Source organism: Papio anubis, chromosome 1 (assembly GCF_008728515.1).
Source record: "Papio anubis isolate 15944 chromosome 1, Panubis1.0, whole genome shotgun sequence".
Classification (NCBI taxonomy): domain Eukaryota; kingdom Metazoa; phylum Chordata; class Mammalia; order Primates; family Cercopithecidae; genus Papio; species Papio anubis.
In genome coordinates, this window is record NC_044976.1 from 15,421,386 (window position 1) to 15,438,697 (window position 17,312).

Consider the following 17,312-nt stretch of genomic DNA (forward strand, 5'->3'; position numbering starts at 1 on the left):
AACCAACGTTTACGTCACATATCAGATTTAGTGACAATAAACTTATGGAGGAAAGAATAAACAGACTGAGATGCAATTGCATTGGCCAAATCATGGTCAAATTGTAACCACAGGTTGACTATGGTTGCAAGAGAGGGCATCTGGAAGAATCAATGGACTACATAGAATTTACAATACATTTTATAATAAAGAATAATATGTATTATGTTATTATTTTTACATTTTGTGCTACACACTATTTATATCAGTAAAATTTATAATAAATTTATATATACATATGTGTGCATAAGAACCCCCCACTCCAGAGAGCTGGTTGTTAAACATTTGCCAGCACACCACTGCCTGGAGTTGGGGGTAAGGGGGGTAACACAGCAAAGGCGTCAGACGAAAGGCCAGGGAGTCAGAGGAGAGCAAGCAGAGCCCGTGTCCCAGCTGCCAAGTGGGAAAATGTTTCAAACACAGGTGATCATCTGGGCCAAGTGCCTCTGATAAGTCAACGAAGGGAAGAAGAGAAAAGACCCATTGGGTTTGGCAATAGTGGGGTTTCCTTGGTGTGGTGGGGAGGAAAGTCTGATTAGCGGCAGGTTGCAGAGGCAAAGAGAAGAAATAATTGGAGGTATCAAGGGAGCAGAAGAAATGAGGGGGTCAAAGGAGAATGAGTTTGGGGATGGGTGATATTCATCATGTCTGTGTGCTGGCTGCAAGGCGGGGGAGAAGGGGCAAGGCCAGTGATGCCCTTGAGTAGGGGATGTGCCCCCGGGAGGGCTGGTCTTGGGCAAGAGCCCAGGCAGCTCACTCCTTGTCCCAGGAGGGAGATGAGGTGGTGGGAGGAGGGAGGTTGAAGGCTCTGAGTGATGAGGGAGAGGAGCGGGGAGGCTTCCGGAGATAGGAGAAGATAGGACATCGTCCTCTAGGACACTGAAAAAGAAAAGAGCCTGGAGCAATGCTGTAGGAGCACCAGGCATGTCATGTATCCCTTGAGGTCAGCAGTCATGAATCCAAGTGAACCGTGGTCAGCTGCGTGGTGCAGGTGCAGAGAGCGTGGAGAGTTGGATCTGATTGTATAGCTGGAACTCTGCCAGGCAACTCAAGAGAGGGAAGGATGAGCAAAAGATAAGGGAGTGGTGCAAGGGGGTGGCCACAGTGGGGACCTATGGGATCTATGGGACTATGCTGGGGAAGGGAAGAGGGAACATGAGGGGTGAGGGATAGCAGTGGGAAGTGGGTAGAGAGGATTCAGCCTTCAAAGGTCAAGCATCCCATTGGGCTGAAGGCTTGGTGGCATTGGTGTGTTAGGAGCGAGCTGGAATATTGGGAAGCGGTGCCCGAGTGGGTTCCTAACAGGGGAGCTTGTAGTGGGTGCAGTTTTTCGGTAATGACATTCTATAGTGCCTGCCCCAGGAAGGAGGGGATGAGGACAGGTGGAGGTCATGAGCATTGGAAGAGAGGTCAAGGGGCTGAGGGACCAGGGTGCAACACACCATCTACATTGCCATTGAAGTATAAACTGGTGACGGCAGCAGGCTGAGGAACATGGCAGGAGCTGGCACCCTCGAGATGAGGACAGAGCGACGGTGTGCAGGGGTGTCCCTGTAGATAGGCAGGGTAGTCTGGAAATGTCAATGCAAAGCTGGGGTTTTGCGGAGTAAAGATGATGATCTGGAAGGGACATTGAGGAGCATGAAGGACCCTTGCCCACCTCCAGGCCCAGGGGCTGGAGGGAGTAAGGGGGAAGTAGTCACCATAGAGATGGCTGCAGGGGAGGCCATACCTGCTGTTGGGGGCAGGCTTCCTTTAGAGTACAAGGTCAAGAAAACTGTCCGGGGCAGGACTGAGGATATCATGCAGATGACGGTGGCTGGGATTGAAAGGGAGTTGGGGAGGATGAGGAATGGAGTCAGACGAGAGGATGAGAGTCTAGGAGACTTGGGGTTTCCATGGTAACTGATGTAAATGATGAGGAAGAGCAGGTAAGATGGGAAGGCCCCCAAAAGTGCTGTGGAATGTGGTGATCACAAGGCCAGGAGTGGGGGATGGGGGTGGTGGATCTTGCCAGCAGTCTGCGGGGGCTCTGAGGCCCCTGCACACTCCTGCCTTATCTGTAAAATGGGAATTATAATCTTTTTGCTTTGGGGGGTTAAGATGAGCATTAGGGAGCACTGAGTAGGACTTGTGATAAGGACTGTTGTCACCACAGTCAATGGAGATAGTTTTTTGATGGGGCCAAGTGATCATGGCAGAGGTTGCGGAGGGGGTCTGGTTTCTCTAGAGGGCTGAATATTTGGGTGGTTTTTTAGGGGTCCAGCAAAGGATGAAGGTGGGAGAATATGCAGAAGGACCCCTTTTGCAGAGTGGCAGAAAGTGAGAATCCATCCATTCACTAACAAGTGTTTATTGAGCACCTACTATGGTCCAGACACTGTTATAGGTGTTGGGGATGCAGCTGTGAGCAAAACAGACAAAATTCCTCCAGCAGCATCTTTGTAGTCAGGTGGATGTCTGTAAGTGGACTTGACCTTGGGTGGTGTCCTGGTGGCTGATGACTCTGCTGTGGGGGATGATGTTGGAGAGCCCTGACATACAAAGGAAGAACAAGCACCAATGTGTAGTTCTCTGATTCAACTTCCCCTCTGGAGTGTGGGCACCACGGGCCCAGGAGCCTCCTGGAACTCTGGGGATTAGTGCAGTGCCTGGCACAGAGAGGCCACAGTTCACGCTTATGCAGGGGATGAAAAATGAGATGCCACCCACAGAGGCTCTGTTGGTTTTGCTCTGGGTGCCCTGTAGCCTGAATTTGCAGTGCATCCCCCTCTGATGCTGCGGGCCAGGAAGGCTGGTCCCAATCAGCTGTGACTGGGAGTAGCTGGTGGTGTGAGGAGTAGGGTGGGGCCCCAGAGGATGAGTGCCCCAGGCTGGGGCCAAGGCAGATGGGAAGCTTCTCAACACCCATTTCTTGATCCCAGAGCTCTGGTGTATCAGGTGAATGCGGTGTATTGGGTGATGGAAAGAAGCTGCACTGGGTACTGGCATTAGTCAAGTTCTAGATCTCCACTCAAGTACAGATGGGCTTGAATCCCCCTGCAGAGCGGCAGAAAGTGAGAATCCATCCATTCATTCACACATGTTTATTGAGCACCTACCATGTGCCAGACACTGTTATAGGTGCTGGGGATGCAGCTGTGAACAAAACAGATAAAATTCCTGCCCTTGTGGAGCTGACCTGCCAACCAGAAAGATGGACAGTTGACTGGCATTGAGGTGGGAGAATCACTTGAACCCGGGAGGCGGAGGTTGCAGTGAGCAGAGATCGCGCCACTACACTCCAACCTGGACGACAGAGCGAGACTCTGTCTCAAAAAAAAAAAAGAATCAGAGCAGGGGAAGGGAGATGGGGGATCAGTGAGGGGGAAAGATGGGCAAGGTGCAGCATTAAATGGAGTGATGGGGGAGCGGGGGCTTGCTGAGAAGATGACATTTAGGCAGAGCCCTGAAGTGGGTGAGGGAGGGAGCCTTGTGGACATCTCGGGGAGGAGCAGTCGATGCAGCAGAAGCAACCAGTACCAGGACAGCCTGGCATCTTCATGGCTCAACAGGAAGGCCAGCGTGGCTGGAGCTAAGTGAGCGAGGGGAAGTATAGTAGGGAGGAGGCAGTCAGCAACATGGTAGGCGCACATCAGAAGGGCCTCTTATGCTACTCAGGAGGAGTCTGCCTTTTACTGAGTTTGATGGAAACCACTGCTTTTGAGCAAAGGAACAACATGCTCTGCTGTGCGCAGAACAGACTGGAGGGGCCCGGGTGGGACCACAGACCCAGGAGAGCCGCTCGGTGATCCAGGTGATGGGTCATGGTGGCTTGGGCCGCAGCTATGTCGGTGGAGGTGGTGAGAGGTGGTTGGTTAGTGGATTTCCTGTTGAGCTAGAGAGTTTGGAAGTGTCAGATCTGGAAGGGACTTGGGTGTGGGCTGGGGGTGTCCAAGGGTCTGCCATCTATGCCCTGGCGTCCTGAAGCCCAGCCCAGGTTGGTCTCCTGGCCAGTGGCACTGCCCTGTGCCTCCCCGGCCTGGCTGTTGAGGGGTGCCGTTTGAACAGCCAGGCAGCTGCAGGCCCCCACCCCACTGTGGCCACTCCTCTGAGTACTGGGTCTCTTCCCATTCCCTTCTCTGCCAGTGATGTGCCCAAGGGTGCCAACAGCTTCAGGGTCTCTGGAAGCTCCGGGGTGGAGATCTTCATGGTCTACAACCGCACACACGTGACAGAGCCCATAGGCAAGGTCCGTTGGCCACTGGACACTGATGCAGACATGGTCGTATCTGTGGGCACAGCCAGTAAGGAATTAAGGGACTTCAAGGTAAGAGGCCACTTTCTCACAGAAAAGGGTTGGATCTCCCCACCCCCATCCAAGGTAAGAGCCCCACCATGGCAATTCCCATTCCAAACTCCCCACTTAACCAAACCTCACAAAGCTGATCATGGTACACACACAAAACGTATCCTGACACAACGCCACAGATGCCCCAAACACGCAAACCTCCACCACCGCTCCAGTATCACACACGTACACGTGAGTACTCCCACAAAACACAAGCTCTCCTAGTCACCCCCTCAGATTCATGGCCAACTTCACATTAATCCCTGTATTCAGCCCACACACAGCCCCAGCAAGAAGCCCCAGTAGTCTCGTGTGGGCAGGACCACACAGCAACAACCCGTGCAGGTGCACACACACACGTCCACACCTTCGTGTGCACAGATCTCCCACGCCTAAGCCAACCTTCTCTCTCATCGCCTGCCCGAAGCTCAGATGATTCCCTCCTCACTCGCCCCAGCCCTGGCCACCCATGGCACACAGTGACCCACCAAATCCTAGACATGACCTTTTCTCCCCGACAGGGAAAGCGCAGGGATGAGGCAGCTGTTGAGAGAGGGGCTCAGGAGCCCACCGTGGGCTCAGACCCCACTTCCTCTGCTTGCTAGCTGAGGAACTGCTGGGACTGCAGGCAGGACCTGGACAGTCTCCTGTTGATTGAGGCCATCCCAGGGGCTCACTGTGATGATGGAGTGGAGGTTCTCATTCCTATTTTATAGAGGAAGTACCTGAGGCTTAGAGGAGCTGAGAGACTTGCCTAGGTCGATGGAGCCGGCTGTTCCTCCCTCATCTGCCAGCTGCTCCTGAGGGGCGCTGCCCTGCCTTTCCCATCCCTCCACCCTTCCCCCACCCTCCTTGCTCCTCGCACCTGCTCTGGGAGTCAGGGTGGGCTCCACAGCTGCTTGCTGGAGAGGTAGCTCTGAATCCCAGCCGGGAGCCCTTGAGTCTTGGGACTTCAGAGACTGGGAGGGTCTCCATGCCTCCTGTGCCTCTAAGTAGGGCTGTCAGGGTGTGTCCCCCATCTCCTCTGCCCCCGCCATCTTTGAAGGTGGTGGCCGTGCAGGCTTAGGGCTGTGTTCCGCAGGTGAGGGTCTCCTACTATGGGGAGCAGGAAGACCAAGCCCTGGGCCACAGCATGCTGTACCTCACTGGCGTCGGTAAGTAGTAGCTCCCTGGCAGACCATCTATCTTCGCCACTCCAGGTTGCCTGTTTGAGGGTCTTAGTGAATTCTTTGGAGTGGAAGACCCATGGCCAGCTTCCTCCATGACTGAGGGGCTTGGATTCCTCAGGGACCTTCTGTCCACTCTGGAACCACAGGGATTGAGACCCAGCAGTCCTTAGGACTACAGGGATCTAGAAACTTCACTGCCCAGTGAACAACGGCTAGACCCACAATAAGCCTCCTTCATCCAGAGTCCCACGTATACCCTCATTAGACCTCCAAGACCCAGCACGGAACGTGCCCCCTTCAGCCAGGGCCCAGGGCGATGGAACGGCAGAACCCAGCCCCTGCAACCTCAGGCCATGTCCCCAGTTGCCGGAGTTTGGGGTCACCAGCATATGATCTAGAACCCCAAAGCCAGCAAGAGCTAGCAGGTGGACATGCACAGGCAAGCAAGTCATTCAAGAGCCAAAGGCTTGGGTCCCTCCAACTCCCAGAACCACAGGGCAAGCCACAAGGGCCTCCCAAGTGTGGGGTCTGACCCCCAGGCAGGGCATCCTGGTCCTCACGGGTTTGTAGCAGGGTCAGAGTTTGCCCAGCCTGGACTTTAGGGGTGTGAAGATGGGGCTGGATGAGCCCTGGCAGCCCCTCTCCATCTCTTTGCAGATATTTCCCTTGAGGTCGACACAGGCCGCACAGGCAAGGTGAAGAGAAGCCAGGGGGACAAGGTGAGACCCTCCCGGGCACTCCAAGACTGCAGGGTTGAAAGGCAAACTTGGGGTGGTCCCGGGTGGACTGTGCCCTCCCTACGGAAGGATGATGGATTCCTAGGGTCTGTAGTATCCAATCATGTAGGAAACCCATTTGGGACAGCCAAGTTGGCATGAATGGATATTAACCTACACCCTGTAGCCAACATGCTGTGACTGCTGGAAAATAGCTTACCCTCTCTGGGTCTCTGTTATGCCACTTTGAAATTGGGATTGGTTCTTTTGCTTGCTGCCTTTTTTAGTTTGAGGGCGATATTTGGACCCCTACACATGTGGGAGTGCTTCCTAAAAGGTTGTTGAGTGACCGAAGGCAAGGAGAAGACAAGCCTTCAGGTAGAGGAGGCTATGGTGGCCAGCCCCAGGTAAAGCCTGAAGAGTATGGAGGACCGAGTGGGCTCAGGGCCTCCCCCTACAGGAAGTATCTGGAAGCTTTCCTGGGAGGGCTAGAAGGTACAATTTGAAGAGAAAGACTCCAGAGAGGCAGCCTGGATCACAAGGCTTGGAGGACAAGGTGGGCAGGGCTGCCACGGATGGCAGTGCCGGTAGTTCACTGCACAAGAGTGCTTGGGCATGGTGGCAACTATGATACAAATCATGTCTGGGACCCTACTGCAGAGTGGCATCTACCCAGAGGTGTGGGCAAGAGTGCCATAAAGGCTAATAGTAGCCCTGGGCAATCCCAAGGACCTGGGTTTGAAGGCCAGCTATGTGGCTTGGGACTCACCTCCCAGAACCTCCCCGTCCCCTTCTGTGAAATGGGGAAAGTGAGCCCTGCCTTGTGGGTCTGGTGGGGAGGCGTGTTGGGGAGAGCAGCAGCCACAGAGGCAGGGAGAGCTCCAGCCATCTTTCCCGCCTTGGCTCAGACCTGAGCTTGCAGATCCTGCGGGACTGCAGGCAGATGCCAGAGATACCTATGGGACAGGTCCCAGGAGAGTGCTGGGATGAGGAGGGTCTCCCAAAGATTCTCCAGATCCCGACCCTCATCAAGGTCATGGTGGGCAGCCTCTGCCCCCCCAGGCAGAGCTAAAGCTTAGCCAGCTTTTGAGGGCCATTTCTGGGTATGGTAACACTTTTGCTTCTCCAGTGTGATGACTGGGTGGAGCCATTGTGTATGGTTGTGCAGATTGTTCACTGCACAAGGATGAGGTGGGTCTAGAGCCTTACCTGTAACTCCATTCCCCAAATAATCCTTTTTAAAATCCTTAAGCAAACCAAGAATATGAAAGTATACAATCTAACAAAGCAGCCCGCCCTGGCCATGTCTAGAACCCCTTCCTGGAGCCTCCTGGGTCCCACTGATCCCAAGGCATCTTATTTTGCCACAGAAAACCTGGCGCTGGGGCCCTGAGGGCTATGGGGCTATCTTGCTGGTGAACTGTGACCGGGACAATCACAGGTCCACAGAGCCTGACCTCACCCACAGCTGGCTGATGTCGCTGGCTGGTGAGTGACACAAGGTGTTGTCTGGGGAGTGGGGTGCGGGGATGGGAGGGGATCCTGTTGGCGGAGTGGAGAAAGGGTGATCTCAAGGGGGCCACTCTCTCCAGACTTGCAGGACATGTCCCCGATGGTGCTGAGCTGTAATGGCCCCGACGAGCTCTTCGACAGCCACAAGCTTGTCTTGAACATGCCCGTCTCTGATTCCAAAAGAGTGAGGGTCTTCTGTGCCCGGGGTGAGTGGCCTGACGGGGCCTTGTCCTCCCAGCTCCATCCATGTCTATCCTCTCCTCGCCATTTCTCTCTCTTTTTTTTCCATCACCTTTTTGTAACTCTCATTACAGCTTACAAACAACCACTCCATCAGTACCAAATATAGTCCTCAAGGAGGAGGTTCAGCAACGAGTTCCGTTTTATGGAGAGGAAAACTGAGGCTCAGATGCAGGAATGCACTGTGGCACAACCACCTGGGGTGGAGCAGGCATTCCAACCCAGGTGTCTTGGGTGCACCAAAGTTCCTCCTTTTACCATTGCCCCACCCCCGTTCCCTCCTCTGGTCAATCAGTGTGGACTGAACCGCATGCCAAGCACTGTCCAGGCAGGGAGGGCGTGAGAACCAGCGAGGCTGAGGCCCAGGCCCTGCCCCTGGCCCCAGAACCCAACTTTCTCACCAGAGTTTTTATTAATCAGCCTGTGGCTTTAAAAAATATGGCCAAGGCTGGGCGCAATGCCTCACATCTGTAATCCCAGTACTTTGGGAGGCGGATTACCTGAGGTCAGGAGTTTGAGAGCAGCCTGGCCAACACAGTGAAACCCTGTCGCTATTAAAAATACAAAAATTAGGCCAGGTGCGGTGGCTCACACCTGTACTCCCAGCACTTTGGGGGGCTGAGGCGGATGGATCACAAGGTCAGGAGATCGAGACTATCCTGGCTAACATGGTGAAAACCTGTTTCTACTAAAAAATACAAAAAAATTAGCCGGGGGTGTTGGCGGGTGCCTGTAGTCCCAGCTACTTGGGAGGCTAAGGCAGGAGAATGGCGTGAACCCGGGAGGTGGAGGTTGCAGTGAGCTGAGATCGTGCCCCGCTGCACCCTAGCCTGGGCGACAGAGCAAGACTGCATTTCAAAAAAAAAAAAAAAATTGGCTGGGCGCAGTGGCTCATGTCTGTAATTCCAGCACTTTGGGAGGCCAAGGTGGGAGGATCACTTGAGCCCAGGAGTTTGAGACCAGCCTGGGCAACATGGCAAAACCTCGTCTCTACAAAACATACAAAAAAATTAGCCTGTAGTCCCAGCTACTTTGGAGGCTGAAGTGGGAGATCACTCGAGCCCAGGAAGTCAAGGCTGCAGGGAGCCGTGTTCATGCCACTGTACTCCAGCCTGGGAGACAGAGTGAGACCCTGTCTCAAATAAATAAATAAATTAAATTAAATAAAAAATGTACCACTCCTTAACCCCGGAGTGCTCTTACTTGTTTTTACAAACAGCAACAGGCTTCTAGCCCTTCCTGATTCCCCTTCACCCTCCTCTGTTCAAACTGACCCAGAACTAGTTATTCCAGCTAAATGAGCCTGGCAGGGGCCAGAATGTTCCCTCCCATGGACCAGTGGTGGACGTTTAGGCAGAGGACTCAGCTTGAAAGCACTTAATGTGACACCAGGGAATAAGCAGAGTCTTGACAAGTGAAGGGACAGCCTCTCCTGCCGTGTGCGGCCACTGATGTGCTTTCTGTACCTCTGGAATTCCCTATCTGGATATTTCATATCAATGGAACCATACAGTAGGCTTATTTCAGTTAGCATAATGTCTTCAAGTTTCATCCATGGTGTAGCATGAATCAGTGCTTCATTACTTTTCTTATGTTTTAGAGACAGGGTCTCACTCTGTTGTCCAGGCTGGCGTGCAGTGATACTACCACGGCTCACTGCGGCCTTGAACTCCCGGGCTCAAGTGATACTCCCACCTCAGCCTCCCGAGCAGCTGGGACTACAGACATATGCCACCATGCCTGGCTATTTTAAAAAATTTTGGGGGCCCGGTGCGGTGGCTCATCCCAACACTTTGGGAGACCAAGATGGGCAGATCACGAGGTCAGAAGATCGAGACCATCCCAGCTAACATGGTGAAACTCCATCTCTACTAAAAATAAAAATAAAAATAAAATAAATTAGCCAGGCATGGTGTTGGGCACCTGTAGTCCCAGCTACTTGGGAGGCTGAGGCAGGAGACTGGCGTGAACCCGGGAAGCGGAGCTTGCAATGAGCTGAGATCGCACCACTGCACTCCAGCCTGGGCGACAGAGCAAGACTCTGTCTCAAACAAACAACAAAAAAAAATTTTTTTGTACAGATGTGGTCTCACTCTGTTGCCCAGGCTGGTCTCAAGCGATCTCCCCACCTTGGCCTCCCAAAGTGCTGGGATTACAGACATGAGCCACCGTACCTGGCTGGTCATTACTTTTTATGAATTAATAATATTCCATCTTATGACTATATCACATTTTGCATATGTATTTATCCATGGGTAGTTTTCACCTTTGTGCCAGGTGCTTCTATCTCTTTATTTAGCTTAAAGTTTATATTGGCCTCATGAGAAAATGTTAACCATTTTACAGATAAGAAACTGAGGCTCAGAGAGGTTGAGTCACTGAGTCAAGGCCACACAGCTTGCACGTGGCAGAGCCAGAGAGAAACCCAAGCAGCTCTAACCAAAAAGGGGGCTCTGTCCTGGATTCCTGGGCTTGCAGCCCCTCACCCCTGTCCCGACGCTAGTCCCTGATTCTTGTTCTTCCTAGGTGGGAATTCTCTCTCGGACTACAAGCAGGTGCTGGGGCCCCAGCATCTGTCCTATGAAGTTGAGCGGCAGTCGGGGGAGCAGGAGATCAGGTTCTATGTGGAGGGGCTGACCTTCCCCGATGCCGATTTCCTGGGGCTGGTTTCCCTCAGTGTCAGCCTGGTGGACACGGGGGTGTGTACAGCACTGGGGGTGGGCATGGAGGCTGAGGGGTTTGGGGACCTAGTTTGGAGGCTCCAGGGCTGGGCAGGCTGGGGGCTGGGGGGCTTGAGGCAGGCTAGGGGTCCCTGCAGGGCCCACCAAGTCCTCATTTTCCCCTCAGACCCTGCCTGAGGTGACCCTGTTCACAGACACTGTGGGCTTCCGCATGGCCCCCTGGATCATGACGCCCAACACTCAGCCTCCTGAGGAGCTGTATGTGTGCAGGTGAGGCTCCTTCCCTCCCGCCCTCCCCCAGGTCTGGAGTGCAGAGGTAGCGACAGAAGCTGCCTCAGGGCTGCGTGCCTCACTCAGACTAATGGATTCATTGTGGGCACCAATTCAGCTGGTGGCAGGACAGCAGCAGGTGGGCTGGGGCCCCACCCTGCCCAACCCTGACCCACCCTGCCCAACCCTGACCCACCCTGCTCTGTGCAGCTAAGGCCCCTCCCAGGTCACTGGCTCAAGCTCTTGTTTTCCTGCCCATCCTGTCCGGTGGCTGCAGCCCCAGAACATCTCAGATTTAGTCTGGGCAGTGGGGCCAGGCTCTGCACAGGCTGCTGGTGACCATTGGAGACCTATCCTTACTGTGACATGGGTACAATCCCGTGCCTGCTAAGGACGTGGGAACCCAGTCCTCAGGTCTCACTGCAAGCCCGGTCTCACCCAGCTTGCTGATCCTTCTGCTGTCTCAGAATCCTCACCATGCCCTTGAGGGAAGGACCAGCCTTGACTGGCAAAGCCCTGCCAGGCCTCTGTGCCAGAGGTCAGACCACTGGAAAAAGCCACAGTCGAGCTGGACAGAAGTTAAAAGGCTGGGAAGGGTGTGGCCACACAGGTTTGCTGTGCTTCCCTGGGTCTAGGTGTGTGTAGGTATTAAAAAGAGACTCTTCTGCTTGCTAATCCCACCCTGACCCCTTTGCTTAGGTCAGTTGTGTGGAACAGGAGTAGACGGGGCCACCTGCCCCTCGCTGCTATTTTAACCCGAGAGATTCAGCCCCAGGTCACCTCTGTGGCGACTTCCCTGACTCCCTGTGCTGGGTTAGGTGCCCTGCCTCTGGGCTCCACAGCCTGCGCTTATGCCTCACCTTGCTCGGGTCACCTGATATGATCTGGAGACTTTATCCATCTTCCCCATGGGCCTATGAGCCTCTCAAGGTCATGAGCTGGAACCCCTGTACCCCAGAGGCTGCACAGGGCCCAGCACAAACTGAATCAAGGCCACTCACACCTCAGCCACAGTCAGAGGCCATTAGCATGCTCCCCTCTCCCTGCCTTTTACAGTGTGATGGACACTCACGGCTCCAATGAGAAATTCTTGGAGGACATGTCTTACCTGACGTTGAAAGCCAACTGCAAGCTGATCATCTGCCCTCGAGTTGAAAATCGAAATGACCGCTGGATCCAGGTGGGAGCCGAAGCCGACTCCAGAAGAGAGCTGGGGGCAGCCCGGGAAGCCTGCAGCCTGGCTTGGGGAAAGGGAAGCCGCACAGGTGCCTGATGGACCTCCGTGTCGCTAGAGAAGCCACGGCCGCCCGGGCCAGGCTTCCGGGGCGAGGGCTTTTCCGCTGCCTGCATCAGCCCCAGCCCCCACTGCTGCCCTCCAAACGCTCTGGTCCCAGACGAGAGTCCTCACCTGGCTGGGGTCCTAAGAGGCCTCACGTCTACCTCTGCCCCTCACCAGATCTTAGGGAAGATCTGCTGCCCTGTCCTGCCCCAGGCCCGGTGGGGACCACCCTGTTCTGTAACCCACCCGAAAAAGGTCACCATGACTTTTTCATCTCTGCCCTCCCAGGACGAGATGGAGTTTGGCTACATCGAGGCCCCTCACAAATCCTTCCCCGTGGTCTTTGACTCCCCCCGGAACAGAGGCCTGAAGGATTTCCCCTATAAGAGGATCCTGGTATGTGGCGACAGGCAGAGTGTGGAAACCCTGGTTGGGTCCTCCTGGAGGGGCACTGGTGAAGTCTCATCTGGGCCTGGTCCTATGAGGCTTGGAGAACAGGAAAAGGAGGCAGAAGTATACAGGAGGTGGGACAGCAGCAAACTGGGGAGCCAGTGGGGAGTTTGGGCAAGAGATGGAAATGATATGCAAATCACATGCAAATAGGCAGCAGCCTGATTATTCCTGTGTTGAGAGGGGCAGGTCAGCAGAGCTCTTCTGGAGAAGGGACTGGTCACCAAGGGGGAATTGGCAGCGTGGTCAGCTTTGGGGAGACCAAACTGCCTTTTGGAGGGAATGTACACTTAGTGAGCCTGCATGGCTCTTGTTCTTAACAGCTAGGTCCTCTCTTTAGGTGTCAAATGTTTTCTGAACACCTACCACGTGCCAGGCACTGTGCTACCGCCTGTGCACAAGATGGCAACAGCAGCACCCACCATTACATATTGAGTTCCAGGCACTGTCTTCTAGCCTTCCAAGGCTTACCTCATGAATTCCATGGGGCACGCCTATGGATAAGTGGTATCATTATTTCCTCTTTATGGATGAGGAAACCAAGGCTCAGGGAGGTTAAATAACTTGCCCAAGGCCATGCAGCAAGTTAATAGTGGCACCAAGATGCAAAGCTGAGTGCACAGCCCTGCACTCAGCCTCGAGTGCACTACCCCTCCAGGTGAGCCCATGGTCTCTGCCTGTTTCCCGGCTCCCACTCCCCCACTGCTGGGACAGCCCCAGTCTAGGTAGGAGCTGTGATGGGATGCAGTCTGTGGGCACACAGAGCAGGGACATTCATCCCAGCCTGGAGGGATCAGGTGACAATGAAACCAGCAGGTGAGTGCACCTGCCAGGGCCAGTATGCTGGAGAGAGACCCACCTGACCTGCCCTGGGCTTGGCCTATAGGGGCCAGAGGATTTTTTCACTGATTTCTGCTCTCCTCTTTATCGCTTTCATTTTCCACTTTCTTTGTGTTTAGTTTGCTGTTCTTTTTCTAGCTTCAAATGGAATCTAAGATGATTCAGCCTTTTCCTAAAAAACACACGTGTTTTATTATTTATTTATTTATTTATTTTGAGACGGTGTCTCGCACTGTTGCCTGGGCTGGAGTGCAATGGCGCGATCTCAGCTCACTGCAACCTCTGCCTCCCAGGTTCAAGTGACTCTCCTGTCTCAGTCTCCCGAGTAGCTGGGATTACAGGCGCCCCCTCCCCCCACCACCATGCCAGGTTAATTTTTTGTATTTTTAGTAGAGATGGGGTTTCACCATGTTGTCCAGGCTGATCTCGAACTCCTGACCTCGTGATCCACCCACCTCGGTCTCCCAAAGTGCTAGGATTACAGGTGTGAGCCACCTTGCCTGGCCTACTTTGTTTTATGAGACAGGGTCTTGCTCTGTCACCCAGGCTGGAGTGCAGTGGTGCAGTCCTAGCTCACTGCAGCCTCCACCTCCTAGGCTCAAGCCATCCTCCCACTTCAGCCTCCTGAGGAGCCAGGAACTCAGACATGCCTCACCACGCTCGGTTTAAATATACATGTCTAGAGCTCTGGCAACTCCCTAGCAGTGCTGCCTCACCAACATCCCATGAGTTTTAATGTGCTACCAAAACACAGCAGATTTTTATGAACTTTCACTTCAAAATCTTGTCTAATGCCCTCTTTGATTTCTTCTTTGATCTATGTATTCCTTAGATGTGTATTGCTTAATTTCCAAACATTCGGGGGGATTTCTAGTTATCTTTTGGTTATTGATTTGACTTTAACTGCATGGTTCTCAGAGCCCGGGGGGATTTGTAAAAAGTGGACAGAGATCGTTTTTTAAGCACCAGGAGCCATGGAGTGGGAGGCCCCCAGCATCTTCCCTCTGCTCCAAGAAGCGCCTCGTCCTGTCCTCACTGACCTCTCCTTCTTGGGGCGGGGGTCTCGCTGGTCCTTCCATAGGGTCCTGACTTTGGATATGTGACCCGGGAGATCCCACTCTCTGGTCCCTCCAGCCTTGACTCCTTCGGCAACCTGGACGTCAGTCCGCCTGTCACGGTGGGCAGCATGGAGTACCCCCTGGGCCGGATCCTCATCGGGAGCAGCTACCCCAAGTGAGGAGCTGGGGTGGGAGGTGGGGGGGGCACACGGGGTTGACCGCAGCATCCGCCCTCCCTGTGCCCCCATCACAAACACAATTCCCCAGTCTGAGAAGTGGTCTTAACTTCCTGTGTGGAATCCTGGAATCAAAGACTCGGCAACCTAGGATCTCAAAAGATCACAGAATCTTAGGAGAAAACTCATATGCCTGTGGCCTGTGATCTTTTGACCTACCTCATTTTATGGGCTTAATGAGTCATCAACGTTAAAGAGATATCAGGGGGCCTCCCGTAAAAAGCCAAGGTTTCTGGCTTCTCATGAAAAACTGGAGAAGCTGGGGAGGTGAGATACAGTCTGGCACAGAGACGGAGGAATAGACTCATCGACTTCTCCCATTAGGAAGTCAGAATAGCTTCTGTCCTAACCATAGCTTAAAAGGGCCCTGAGGTCATGAGGTTCCCAGAGCAGGTGGCTGCAGGTAAGCAGGTGACTGGCCAGGATACCCTGATGGCAGAGGTGAGTCAGTGGATCTCACCCCGGACAGATGTGATGGAGCAGGAAACAAGGTATTTAGGTTTTAATGCTCAAACAGGTGGCGATGTCTGTTAGGTCCTGCTGAATGGGTGCACACCCTCCCTGCAGGTAATCAAAGAATGGGGTGTGCAGTGCAGGGTCCTGGTGGGTTCCCCTGTTTCCTCCCTGGAGATGATACCCACTGCAAGCCCTGGAGATCACCTTCCTATTTGTGGGGTTTTTGCATGGCAGGGGTGCCCCCACTTGCCCCCCAAGCCCTGGCTGACCATCTGGTCTCCAGCCCAGAGGAGTCAGGCAGTGCTGAGAAGGTCACAGCCTCACCTGGTGAATCTGGCAGTCTCAGATCTCTGGATCAGATGAGGTAAGGCTTCTTGGCACCCACCCAGGCACGTAACTGGGTGCCCAGGCAGGGTGCCTGGGGCTGAGACTGGCCAGGCGAGAGGCATGTGACTCATGCCCAGACACTACTGTGTGTGCTGTTCTGCCCACACCCTTGGGGGCAGACAGGCCTTGAGGCCTCAGGACGGTCTTTCTCTAACTCAGGGAGGAAGCTGTGAGGAAGGAGCACAGGCTTTGGAATCAGATGGACTTGGGTTTGAGTCCTGGCCCTGCCACTTGCCAGCCACATGATTGGGGATGTGTCCCCCAAACCAGTGTTTACCACAGTGCCTGGCACACAATAGGTACTCAATTAATTCATTTAAAAATATTTATTGTGTGCTAGGCACAGTTAAAGGTACTGGGGATACATCAGTGAACAAAAGAGATGCCTTTTAAATGAGCAAATTCTTTTATACTCCATGCCTCAGTTTCCTTATCTTTAAAATGGGCCTGATGAAAATCCCAGTCCCAGCTATAGAATCAGCATTACTGGGGATAAAGAATTCGTGTCATCTACCTCTTGAATGCTTAGGTATTTTTCAGTTGGCCCCAGTAGTGGAGCTGCTTCATAGCAGGTGGAACTAATTGGACAAAATGTATTGACCACCTACTACCCACTACGTGTCACATCCATAGTGCTTTTCCAAGGCTACCTCATTGAATTTCTACAAAAACCCTGTGAGGCTGAGACCATCATCATCCCCATTTTACAGATAAGGAAGCTGAGGCTTGGAAAAGTTATGTGCATTCTTTCATACATTCGTTTACCAATTCAGTAAATATTTATGGAGACTTCCTATAGGCCAAGCCCAAGGTTGAATGCCGGGGATACAGAAATGGCTGAGGAGCTTGCCCTTGAGATTTAGAGTCTAATGAGGGAGACAGTGAAGCAATGGATCAGAGAGGGGATCACATATCATCCCACGTGCGGTGTCCCAGAAGGCTTCCTAGGGGCAGCCAACGATATGGACACGTAATCATAAACACGTAATCATAAACAGTGAGCAGACTTCAGGCAGGTAAGGAAAGAAGCAAAGTAGCCTGGGCACAGTGGCTCATGCACTTTGGGAGGCCGAGGTGGGTGGATCACCTGAGGCCAAGAGTTCGAGACCAGCCTGGCCAACATGGTGAAACCTCGTCTCTACTAAAAATACTAAAATTAGCTGGGCATGGTGGTGCACACCCGTGGTCCCAGTTACTTGGGAGACTGAGGCAGGAGAATTGCTTGAATCTAGGAGGTAGAGGTTGCGTTGAGCCGAGATCACGCCACTGCACTCTAGCCTGGGCAACAGAGCAAGACTCCATCTCAACAAACAAATGAAGGAAGGGAGGGAGGGAGGGAGGGAGGGAGGAAGGAAGGAAGGAAGGAAGGAAGGAAGGAAAGGAAGGAAGGAAAGTAGTGGAGTGGACCAGTGTTGCAGGCAGAGGGAAGAGCATAGGCAGAAGCCTGGAAGCCAGAGAAGGTGCAGCTCAAAGGAAAAGTGGAAAGAACTCAGTATGGGTGGCATGCAGATGAGCGGGGATGGACTTTAGGACCTCAGGCAGGAGAGGGCTCTGCAGGTCCAGCTGGGGACAGAGTTCGGGGAGAAATCATTCTGTTCAGATGCCTCACAGGGCGGTTCTCTCCTCCGGGATCCCTGGGACCTGGGCTC

The 17,312-nt window shown here is 53.5% G+C and overlaps 1 protein-coding gene across 1 annotated transcript in view; it reads left to right on the top strand.

Annotated features, from left to right (window-relative positions):
* PADI1 (peptidyl arginine deiminase 1) overlaps positions 1 to 17,312 on the top strand; it is a 40,931-nt gene that overhangs the window by 14,026 nt on the left and 9,593 nt on the right. The window contains exons 2-11 of the mRNA XM_031664837.1: positions 4,168 to 4,348; positions 5,451 to 5,523; positions 6,196 to 6,257; positions 7,625 to 7,742; positions 7,847 to 7,972; positions 10,533 to 10,705; positions 10,854 to 10,957; positions 12,014 to 12,137; positions 12,525 to 12,632; positions 14,608 to 14,759. Coding sequence (XP_031520697.1) covers positions 4,168 to 4,348; positions 5,451 to 5,523; positions 6,196 to 6,257; positions 7,625 to 7,742; positions 7,847 to 7,972; positions 10,533 to 10,705; positions 10,854 to 10,957; positions 12,014 to 12,137; positions 12,525 to 12,632; positions 14,608 to 14,759 — 1,221 coding nt within the window. The remainder of the gene's footprint in view (positions 1 to 4,167; positions 4,349 to 5,450; positions 5,524 to 6,195; positions 6,258 to 7,624; positions 7,743 to 7,846; positions 7,973 to 10,532; positions 10,706 to 10,853; positions 10,958 to 12,013; positions 12,138 to 12,524; positions 12,633 to 14,607; positions 14,760 to 17,312) is intronic.